This window comes from Macrobrachium nipponense, chromosome 5, assembly GCF_015104395.2.
Source record: "Macrobrachium nipponense isolate FS-2020 chromosome 5, ASM1510439v2, whole genome shotgun sequence".
Lineage (NCBI taxonomy): Eukaryota > Metazoa > Arthropoda > Malacostraca > Decapoda > Palaemonidae > Macrobrachium > Macrobrachium nipponense.
This window is the reverse complement of record NC_061107.1, coordinates 4,616,502-4,629,001: the sequence shown is the minus strand read 5'-3', so window position 1 is coordinate 4,629,001 and position 12,500 is coordinate 4,616,502. Positions and strand designations below refer to the sequence as shown.

Here is a 12,500-nt window from a genome sequence, read left to right as displayed (position 1 = left end):
AATCCCTTGGTGACCACTACATTTCTTGAAGTTTTATGGTACAACCTGGAGTGGATTTTGCCAAATTCTTGAGGGCTACAAGAACAGTTGATTATATTTACGTCTCATATAGACTCAATTGAAAGTAAAACCGTATCTTTAAAATAGGCTTATTATTATTTAGTATCAACAAAAACATTTCCTAGCAATGGCGTCAGAGGCCTCCGTTTCAACGAAACGAAAACACTTCTCTGATCCTTAAGTTCTACTCTCTCTCCTCTCTTCTCTCTCTCTCTCTCTCTCTCTCTCTCTCTCTCTTCTCTCTCTGATCAAATTACTGGCTAATGTTGATCTCTTTGGATACTTGGAACTTTGCGGTTGTAATCTAACCAGAAACTTCGTTTGGTTGTTATTATTACTGGAAACAAGCAATGATTTTTTCATTATTTGGCGCTTTTGGACTGTTATATGTAAACTTTGCGCCACCGCAAGCTAGTATGTATTCATTCGCTCGTAAAATTTGTATATATATAAATTTAAATATGATAATTATAGTATATATATTATACTAATGTAATGATAAATAAATTATATTATATTATATATATTATATATATATATATACCTATATATTATATAACTATGATATGAATATGTATATGTATATAAAATAGTATATAAATGTATATAGGTATATCTATAAATTAACTTAATATATGGTATATCTATATAAATATATATAATACTGTATATGGGTATGGGAATAGATATATATAATATATATATAATATATGATATATAGTAGTATAATGATATATATTCGTATTATAGATTATATATATATATAATATATATATATATATATGTATAATATGTATATGGATTATCTATATGGTATATAGTATAATGACTATTATATATAGTATATATATATATAAGTATATATATATATAGGTGAGGTATATTAATATGATAGTATATATATATAATTATCATAATATAGTATAATAAATATATATATATATAATATAGTATATATCTAGGGTATATATATATATAATATATGATAGCTATATTATATATATATAGATCGATAATATATATATATAATATATATATATATATCGATAATATAATATATATAATATTATATATATGTATATATATATAATATATATGATATATATATGGATATATATATATAGTATGTCTATAATAAAATAAATAAGAATTATATATAATAAGTATAATATATATACGTGTATATTATATAATATATACTTATATATATATATATCTATAGATATATATAATATGTTTGTTAATAACTTTAGTAATAATATATATATATGATATTATATATATATAGTCTATAATATATATATATAGATAGATTTTTTTTTTTAAAAATTTTTAAAATATTTAAAATATATATATATAACTAATATATATAATATATAATATATATATTATATATATATATATAATATATATATATATTATATATAATTTTAAAAAAAAAATATATATAGTATTGTAATAATATATCTATAATATATATATTAATAATTCTATATATTATATTAAAATATATATATATATATATATAATATAATATATACTTATAAATATTATATATACATACATAGATAATAATTGTATTATATATATATTATTAACTTATATTATGATAATATATATATATATATATGAATATGCAAGTGTAAAATGATATATATGTCTATATAATATATGTATATATATATATATATTCTATATATAAATATATAATGAAATAAATATAATATATATATATATATATATATATAGATTTATATATGGTATATGAGGTATGTAATCATATATATATACTATATATATATATAATAAATATTATTATATATAATAATATATAATATATTATTATATCTACTTATATATATATAATAATATCGATTAATAATATATATATATATATATAATAATATTATATATGTATATGTATATATGTAATATCTAATATATATATAATAATATAATATATATATATCTGTAATATATATATTTATATATATACATATATATTATCATATATATATAAATATCTATATTTATATATGTGTATATGTAATATGTATTGCCTATTATGTATACGTAATATAATATATTATATATAATATATATGTATATTGTATATATATTATTATCAATATAGTATATATATATAATATATAATATATATATATATACTATATGTATATGCGATATATATTATATATAATATAGATATATAATATATATATATATATATATAATATATATATATCGTTCTGTATATGGTATTAGTATATGGTCTCATGTAAATATGTATAGTATATAATATATATATGATATTTCATATATATCTATATTATATATAAATTAGATATTATATATATAATATATGATTAGATATATATGTATATGTTATATGGTATAATTAAATAATATATATATCTATATATTTATAATATTATGATATATATATATAATCTATAGTATGAATATCTAGATGGTATATATAATATATATCATATCATATATATATATATTAATATATATATATATATAATATATATATATATATATAATTTATGTATGTATATTTGTATATGTAATTGCATTATATATCATATATTTATATATATATATACTATATATATATATATATATATAATAATATATAGGTTATTATGTATGTATATATGTTATAATAATATATATATATATTATATTTATATATATAATAATAATATATATATATATATATCTATATTATATATGGTTATATTAATATATTTATATTTTTTTTTGTTTTTTTTATATATATCTAATATATTAGTATATATATATATATATATATATATTATATATCTATATGATTATTGATATATATATATTATGCATTTTCTTATTTTCAAACTCCTCAAATAATCATGCTTCAATATAGATTTAAATTTGTGTTGGCAAAAAAAAAAAATGGAGTCCTTCTCTTTGGGGGAATTGGAAATGGCCACCCTAATTGGGAATAAGCTAATAATAACTACCAAATTTGTGAAGAATGCTGATAGTGAAATGGTGATTTACGCATAAAAAAATAATCAGCAATAGATGAAAATGCCGTGAAAAAATGGGGAATTAATTGGAAGATTAAAGGTCATAAAAATTATACAACCAATAGATGAAAATGCATGAAAAAATGGATAATGGGGAAAAACTATATCTTGTACTCAACCAAAGTCTAGGAAAGTCCTTGTCTTGGTCAGTTATTTTGTACTTAGGGTAAGTCAGTTCCAGTAAACAACAAAAACAGGCAAGAGGCCATCAATTAGGGATCCGGAGAGGGAGGCTGGGCGGTGATCCACGCCACAATTCGTTTGTGTTCCATGGTGAGTGGACGATGGACCATGGCCATAGTTCTGTTGCATGGGTCTCTCTAGACTGTGGTCTGCTGTATGTCCAGAAACGACCCACAGACCCAGTCCGTCAATCCACAGAATTTTTCTGTCTTCATGGAAGAACTGGAACCCACAATTTATTTCTCCCCAATGTATGGAGTCTACTGGTTCTTCTTCTTGTTTGAAAAAAAAAGAAAAATGTTGGGCAGTTCCTCGTGGCACTGGAAACGACACTACTTTTTTTGCCCAATAAGTGCCTCAGGTTCGTCCTCTTGTTCAAAGGAGTTTGGCCAATTCGGTGGCACTGAAAGCCACAGAAAATTTTTTAAAAGATGTTACCTTTGGGATTTCAGTTGTTCAAAAAGAATAAACTAAAGTTCTTGGCAATCAAAATAGGACCAACGTTACTCTGGCTGGAAACAGTTGCTTTGGTACTACATTTCTTCCCATTTCAATGCGGTTTAGGCCTAAGAGTGGTTACCATTTCATCGAAGGTTCCACAGCTGGAATGGAAACCTTCCAATTGTGGAGCCCGTAAGTATGAGGATACTGGTTGACCATACGTGCCCATAAGTAATAAGGCTAATGTTGGCCAAACGTACCCAAAAAAACGTATGTTATTGAAGATACTGGTAGGCAAAACGTTGCCCATAAAGTAATGAGGACGCTGTTGGGTTACACATGCCCATAGGTATGAGGATGCTCCTTGGCACACGTGCCCCCAATAGGTATTGGGATGTTGGTGGAACGGGGGTACGGATCATCATATTTCTGAATCACTCTCCGCACTTGCCACTAGGCCATAGTGATGCCACCAACTCGTCCGAAAGTGACAACCGTCACTATAAAAGTCCAAAATAAATATCCCTTATCTTTTTCCCTCTATTTACCTTTTTACCTTCATCCTTTCCTTTCCCTTTAACATTCTAGCTTTCTTCTTTGGTACTCACAATCATCACGTAATCATCAAGGTATCAATCATCTGGAAGAAGGAAGAACTTGAACAGAAATGGTTTTAGCCTGTAATGGAGAAAGCCACCAACGATCAGTGCGATACCATCAGGTTTTTTCACTCTTTTTCACCACCGTACGGTGACGGTTTCCGGCCATATTGTTATCACTTTCAACAGTATTCTAGGATGTTTAAATTCACTGTAAGTTGTGTAAAATACTATCGATAAAAATTATTCATAGTACCGCAGAAAAAGAAAATAGGCGGTAGCTTTGCATGAAACCGTCACGGGGTGAAGCCACCAATAGACCAGGTGATATAGTTAAGTTTTTCCACTCTCGTTTTTGTGCCACCGTTACCGGTGACGGTCCGGGCCACCACCGAACGCTTTCACAGTATCTACGCGATGGTTTTAAAATTCACTGTTGTAAGCGGTAATGCCATCGCTTAGATTAAATAATATTACCGCCGAAAATAGCGGAAAAGAAATGTGGTTGTTTTTTTACGGCACCACTGACAGCGGCCACGCGATCAAAACAAATGAGCTGGATTGGATAGGAGCCAATGTACTGGAAAGTTCGTAGTTAATCTTTACAAACGGCGAACTCCAGAAAATATGGGCGGTTGATTTGAATAATCTCCCTTATACAGCGTTTCAAAACTTGAATTCGTGGACGTAAATTGCACAGTTTATACATAACCAATTCAACACTGTACTTAATTGCCTCGAGTTATGCGGAAAAACTTTCTCTGGTATTAAATTAATTTTTTCAACCATAATGGAGTCCGTAGGCTATAGCCCAATTATTCCTTATTAGCTTGGCTGGTGGGCGGGTTCGGAGTTTTCTTACCCAGTCCAGTGAAAAGGGACGTAGAACAATTAACGCCCATTAGGAGGCGCGGGGGGGGGGCGGTGTTGTTTTGGTCTGGATGAAACCCCAGTTAGAAAACCAATTTCTTAGGGGTCCCCACTAAATAACTCTGCCAAGTTTCATGGCCCATCGGACCAGCAGTGATTGATGAGTAGGACGGCACGGTTTGTCGACATAACGGCCCATTATATTAGTGTAAGATGACTGGACTATTCTTCTGTACTCAAATTGATCTATTATAACGACAAATGGGGGATTGCTTTGTCCCCCTGCAAATTGGATATTCAGCCCTAGACTTGGCTTAAGATACCAATTTGTACAGCACTTTGTAAAATAAATCCAATTTGACAAAATAACCACCATTTTTCTCAAATGAATCCCCCATTTGGCGTTTTTTTAATAGCCAATTTGTGTACAGAAGTAAACGTCCAGCAATGAGAAGAATAGAGAGGACTACTATACAAAATAAACTCGCAGGCTGAAATAGCAATTATTTTTCAATCAAACTTGTATTCAATGAAGGTCTCCTTCCAGCAAAAATAATAATAATTAATAATAATAATAATAATAACTAATAATAATAATAAATTAATAATAATAATAATTAATAATTAATAATAATAATAAATAAACAAAGTGAAGCGTCCTGGTTTGTTTATTGAAAACTCTCCCAGTCGTTTAAAAAACTCATTAGCAGCCTTTTGTACCTTTCTGGGCGGAATTGACTGTCGACCCTATTCACTTTTTTTTTGGAACCACATTTTTGCGGCCTTTTGGAATGTCTGACATTCCAAAAAATCGACATTCCAAAACTCGCATTCCAAAAGACACATTATTGGCATTTTTGGAATGCACTTTTTGGAATGTCGACTTTTTGGACTGTCGACTTTTTGCTGTCGACATTCCAAAAAGTCGACATTCCAAAAGCCGCATTCTAAAAGACACGTTATTTCAACTTTTTGGAATGCAACTTTTGGAATGCCGACAGTAAAATTCGACATTCCAAAAAGTCGCAATAATTTGTCTCTGCTCGGGTTCAACACCTTCAACGTCAACGTCTTGTGTCAGGTGAGGAAGAAGGAAGACGTTTGCAGTCATTAAAGACGTCATAACATTATCTTCAATCACTCATAACACATCCCAGGTATAGGATAGGCCACCACTGACAGATAGATCTATATTTTCGGTGGCTTTGATTATACGCTATGCTGCAATCTTGTTTGCGCATTTTCGAGTTCTTTGCTTTATGATTAAATGAGTGAAAACAGTTAAAATCAGCCAGGTAAATGCACCAGCGTTCATCTAATAAAGACGTTGCAATATCAACCTCGTATAGAAAACGGGAAGGATGCCGCGAAATCTAAAACGGTCTAAAACTGAAGTGTACGTTGGTGTATTTGCAGACCAATTAGCCCCTAAGCCAATTAGATGACTGAAGACATTAGTGACGTAAGTTAATGTGATGATGAAAGGATCTACTGACACAAATGTGGATGTTATTCATTCATTCAACCAGTTATGTACCATTCCTCAATTATATATTCATCATTATTCACGATTGTCTGTTTTTACGATTGAAGCAAAGACGCTTTTTTTTTTCAGGATAACCAGAAATGATCAAATGAGCTGACTATTAACTGGCTGAGACTAACGACCGATGGGCTCTCTCTCTCTCTCTCTCTCTCTCTCTCTCTCTCTCTCTCTTTTGCACACACACACACACACACAACACACAGAGCTAAATTAGGACACTACAAAACAAACCTTTTCTCCCAGGCATTGACATAATGCCAACTCTGGACAAACACATCTCATTTACGACCTCTATTTTTAACGACCCTCAAAGCCGACCACAGACCTTGATGCGGAAATAAGTGGCTGCTTAATCCTCGCTATACTTTGGCGAAAAAAAATGCTTTTAGTTGATGCACTGTGGTGCGGAAAAGTCCACAGATAGCTCTTTTTTTAATCACCTACCTTCCCCAGCCCCCCACCCCCCATCCCCCTGCACTTTCAAAACCCTTTCTGTTCTCTGGTCCCCTTTTCTGTCCTTGCTTTCACGGAAGACTTTAGGAGCTCAGTTGATTCGATCGGCGCAAATTTCTTCTGCAACATTGGATGCAGCAACGTTTTACCCATCCCATTTCCTGCAACCAATAATCCCCCTTGCAGTCTTAAAGGTGTCGAAGCATCTCCTTTAAGACACTGGCACTTCAGTCAAAAACCTCTCTCTCTCTCTCTCTCTCTCTCTCTCTCTCTCTCATTCCAGCATCAGTCATTCTTGTGATTATGTACAGAGTTCATCGAACTCTGCTCGTGACATCTAAAAACTGTCTATTTTTGCATGCGAAGTGACTGATCTTTATCGTCTGATCCCATGTTCCACCTCATATGCTTTTAGATTTATCATAATTCCTGGAGATCTCGTTTTCCCTTTACAGAGAAAGAATAATAATAATAATAAAAAAAAAACAGTCTGCTTTCAAGTGGATGAATGTCATTTCTGATGAATATGTTTCTCCTCATTTTGACTTGACTTGCTCATGTGTTTTTCTCTCTCCCTCTCGTTCTATCAGATTCGATCATTTTACCTGAACTTTAGTATGATTTTTTTATTAAACCAGATTATTTGGTATATATCTCGTTTGGAATATATAATGTATATATTTGTTTTCCAAGAGTATTCTATATATTGAATTACATAGATTTTTGTTTAATCTTTAAGAGCTCTTCAAGTTAGTATTTACTAGCTTTCTGACACCCATTGTCATTACTTATTTCAAATAGAATTAATATGAATTAGTCTTCATTGTCTTTCCATTAGGATATATAATTGAAGTCATATCTTTTAATTTTGTTTGCATCGACGAATAATCATAAACAATACTTTATAAAATGAATAGGAATATCAATATAAATAAGCCCTCTGACTATTTAATTCAAATGTGTAGTACATTACATTCCTTGACTATCTTTTACTTTTGTTTACATCGACGAATAATTAGGAAAAATTACTTTATAAAACGAATAGTAATATCAATATAAATGAGCCCTCTGAATGTGAAATCCTGGAAAGACAAACATTCTCAAAACAAACCTATCTGTATTCAAGACGGTTATTATCTCTTAGAATACTTGTATTTGTGAACAAAATAGCAAAAAAGCAACAGAATCGACTAGCATTGGAGAGCCTTCTGAATATTTAATTGAAATATGTAATACATTGCATAAATTATTCCTTGACTATCTTTTACTTTTGTTTACATCGACGAATAATTACAAACAAACCTATCTGTATTCAAGACGGTTATTATCTCTTAGAATACTTGTATTTGTGAACAAAATAGAAAAAAAGCAACAGAATAGACTAGCAGTGGAGATAAAAAAAAGGGCTCTTGGAATACTTTGTATTGAGTTCATCTGATAGAAAGGGACAGGGGAAACAGGTCTTGCTTTTCCCTAATTGAAGAAGAAGAAAAAAGTCGTTTTGTGAGTAATTAGGAAAAACAACTCTTTATTATTTTTTAATAACCACGACGAAACGAACAGTTCTTTTGTTTCCCTTTATCCCGTTGCTTGAATACGTAAATAATACCTTCCTCTCATAGCATATTTTCTTTCTCTGGTCTGCCACGTAGGATCAATGAATAATTGGTAAAACTCTGAGCTGTTATTGTTCGTTTTATATTGCATGGTCTCACAACGACTAATGTTAAGAACCAACATTTTTTGTTAATACTAGTTACATTACCTTCCTGTTAACACTTAGTGTTAACTTAACAATACGATTGTGAATAGTAGCTCACTACAAATCTATTTGAATGAAACAGCACAGTCTTCCCACTGACAATCTGTCACGCGGTATCTATTGATACATCAAGAATATCAAGAATCAAAAGAACTTTCTATACTTCAGTTCTTCAGTCCTGAATTTTAGCCTGATTGTGTCTGGTGCTGTAAAGTTTGGGAACTGTGGAGGAATTCATGTCAAGAAACCAGATTCATTGGGTCATATACAACAGCAATACAATTTTGGTTCCACATCAATATCAAGCAAATATTCCTCTTCAGTACTACTGGTTTCAATCACAATATTACGCTCAATATAACTTTTAGTTAACAAACATTACCGAGTGACTATTTAGGAAATGAGGAAGTTTTGAATTTGAGCAGTGATGGATATCAACAAGTCCTAAAATAAGCCTCTTTTTGACGTTCGACAAGATGAATTATTCATTCTGGCTTTCCTCCGTCGGAAATGCTCCAAAGACCTTTCCTCTTTTCTTCCACGACCCGTAGCGTGCTTATAAGACCTGGCTCTGCGGCTTGTGGGACCTTCTACGTGATTAAATTATTCAGTGTTCTTTAGCTCCATCTAAAGATGTTCTCGTGTTTTCTGGAAGACAGTTACCTCTGCGTATCGCTTAGAAAATACTTAACATTTCCACTGCTGCTCTCACTTGCATGTCTGACCTCATTTTTTCAAATGAGATATATACATTTTTCATGTTTCACGTTTCTTCAACGTATTATACCTTTATTTGACGATCTTCCCTTCTTGCTTTTCTAAATTCCCTAAGTAACCATACATTTTCTTAATCATATTTCTAAGCAGGAAATTGTTATACATGCTGGAAATATGCATGCATAACAATTTCCTGCTTAGAAATATGAAAAATGTATATATCTCATTTGAAAAAATGAGGTCAGACATGCAAAAGAGAGGAGCAGAATATGGCGCTGAATTTTAAGAGGAATGTTGACCCAAATGTTGTCTGTTCATCGGTCATGGAACTTAAACGAATCTATACTGTTTTCCATAATACATTTGTGAGTGGATTAAGTGCCGTAGGCAGATATAGATAACTGGATTCCGGAATGCCTCTATGATAACTGGAGTCTGGAACTCATATTAAATGGTATATTAATATTATTGTAACAGGAAAATAATCAAACCTTCAGATTCAATACAGCACACTGGTTTTCCTGTTATCAATGTTATTGACACTTAAAGTAAATGTTACAATAATCGAGTAAACAAATGAAAAAAGAAGAAGAGGAATAGACAAGTAATTCATTGAATACGTTAGATTCAATACAGCACACTGGTTTTCATATTATCACTGTTTTTGACACTTAAAATAAATATTACGATAATCGAATAGAAAAAAAGGGAAAAGGAATAGACAGGTAATTCATTGAACATGAAAGTAACTATTATTCAGAACAAAGCAACAACAATGCCAATCAGAAAACGAAAGGGCTCAAGCATTATTCCAGTCAGTCACGATTCATAAGAGCAGCTACATCAATGAAACTGTGAGATGATATTCACGAACGGTTTCTGGAAGTTAGTTACAAAAATGCAAATATATAGCTTCTATACCTTCATCACCTCCTCCTCTCGTTTTAGAAATGAGAGCTTCTAGTCAGTTCAATTTTTCAATGATTTTTTATCATAGGGTGTGGAATCGTCTTTTTTTTTATTTACCAATTTCCTAATTTACCCGTTTTTTTAGTTTTCTGTAAAGGGCCATCTTTGTCTGCCCGTCCGCCCTCAGATCAAAAAGAAATTTACAGCCATAAAAACGACTTTAGATGACAATATCCCTGGAAAAAAAAACATGTTTACAAGTGAATGACTTGCATTTTGATTTCTATAAAGATAGGAATAACTCATCCTTACCAAGAGCTACTCCAAGCTCTTGGCAGACTCGTCGCCTTCCTCAGGTGACCCTAATTTATTCTGGTTTATTCTGGGAATTCCAGGAGCTCAAATAACATCAAATCATATTTGAGATTTGGAATTTGTTGGGTTATTTATAGACTGGATATTCTTTAGAACGAAAGCACTAAATGTTTGGGAATGATGATATGTTGATGTGGAGTTTCCACATCAACATCCCTCTCTCTCTCTCTCTCTCTCTCTCTCTCTCTCTCTCTCTCTCTCTAATATATTTATACTTTCTTTTTCAGCTGGAGATATATCTCGGGTCAGTGTCGAGTTCCCTCAGCGTGTGGCTGACTGTGGCTTTCACGGTGGAGAGATTCATAGCAGTGCAGTACCCTCTGCAAAGACCGACCGTTTGCACAGTCCACAGAGCCAAAACCATCATCCTGTCTCTCTCCTGCTTTAGCGCCACTGTCCATGTCTACGTCTTCATCACTGCCGGGTCATCGTGCATGGAAGATGGAAGGTAAGGGAGAGAGAGGAGAGAGAAGAGAGAGAGGAGGAGAGAGAGAGAGAGAGAGAGAGAGAGAGAGAGAGAGCTGTCTGGTTTGGCTGTCGAAGTGTCTGCTAAAAGGTGTTCGCTAAAGTGAGTGGTTAGTTACCGATTAGACTAATTTGTCATGACGCTTTCTGACTGTTTTTTTAAGTGCTTTATAATAGTTAGGCTGCCGTTTTTAAAGTGTTTAATTTATTAATTAATCTCTCACCCATTCATGCGACTTTCCCAATCCTTTATCTAGCCCTAACTTCTCGAATTGTTACCACAAAGCAATCGAAAGTTATTGGTGCAAAATATCCTACAATTCCATACCGTCCCTCGCACTTTCCCCTGAGCTGCTCATTTTTCTTTACCTCACCCTCGCTTTCTTCACATTTTTTTAACACTCATACCACTCTATAACCCCTCAGGCGCTCTCTAGGAATTCTGAAATGCTACTAGTCTCTCCCCCCGACCTTCCATAAAAGGTTGGGTTTAGAGTTGCTCCGGTATCCTCGACGCTGAGTCAGCAGTATCTTCTATTCCTTAGCTCATAAGAACCTGCGAGTGATCACTGTATCCTCCATTTTAAGTTGAGAGAGAGAGAAAGAGAGAGAGAGAGAGAGAGAGAGAGAGAGAGAGAGTCTCATTAGTCTAGACTCCAGTTTATCCGTTTATCCTTTAAGTCCGCTAGATACATCAGGTTTATATTTTTCCTAGGGATTATTCACCATTCAGCAAAATACGAAATCAAAAAGCCCAATCCAAAAAGGCTTTCGTATAACGGTTTTTTTTTTTTTTTTTTTTTCGGTTATCGCCAGGTTTAAAAAATCCGATCTCACTTATAGTGTCGCCTTCCTGGTGTCATGTTGTGCTTTTCTACCCTTCCTGTTTTGACGTAGATCTTACATTTCACCGTGTGGACTACGCAACACCATTATAAGCAGTACGGGGTATTTGACCTCACACTTGCGAGGAAAGAAGGACATTATACACATAACAACATCCTGAAGGTCTAGAAACCTTGTCGCCTTTGCATTTCAGATTCGTT

The 12,500-nt window shown here is 32.3% G+C and overlaps 1 protein-coding gene across 1 annotated transcript in view; it reads left to right on the top strand.

The window, feature by feature from the left end:
* Positions 1–12,500, top strand: part of LOC135215362 (uncharacterized) — a 34,432-nt gene that overhangs the window by 14,542 nt on the left and 7,390 nt on the right. Inside the window, exon 3 of the mRNA XM_064249922.1 lies at positions 11,239–11,437. Coding sequence (XP_064105992.1) covers positions 11,239–11,437 — 199 coding nt within the window. The remainder of the gene's footprint in view (positions 1–11,238; positions 11,438–12,500) is intronic.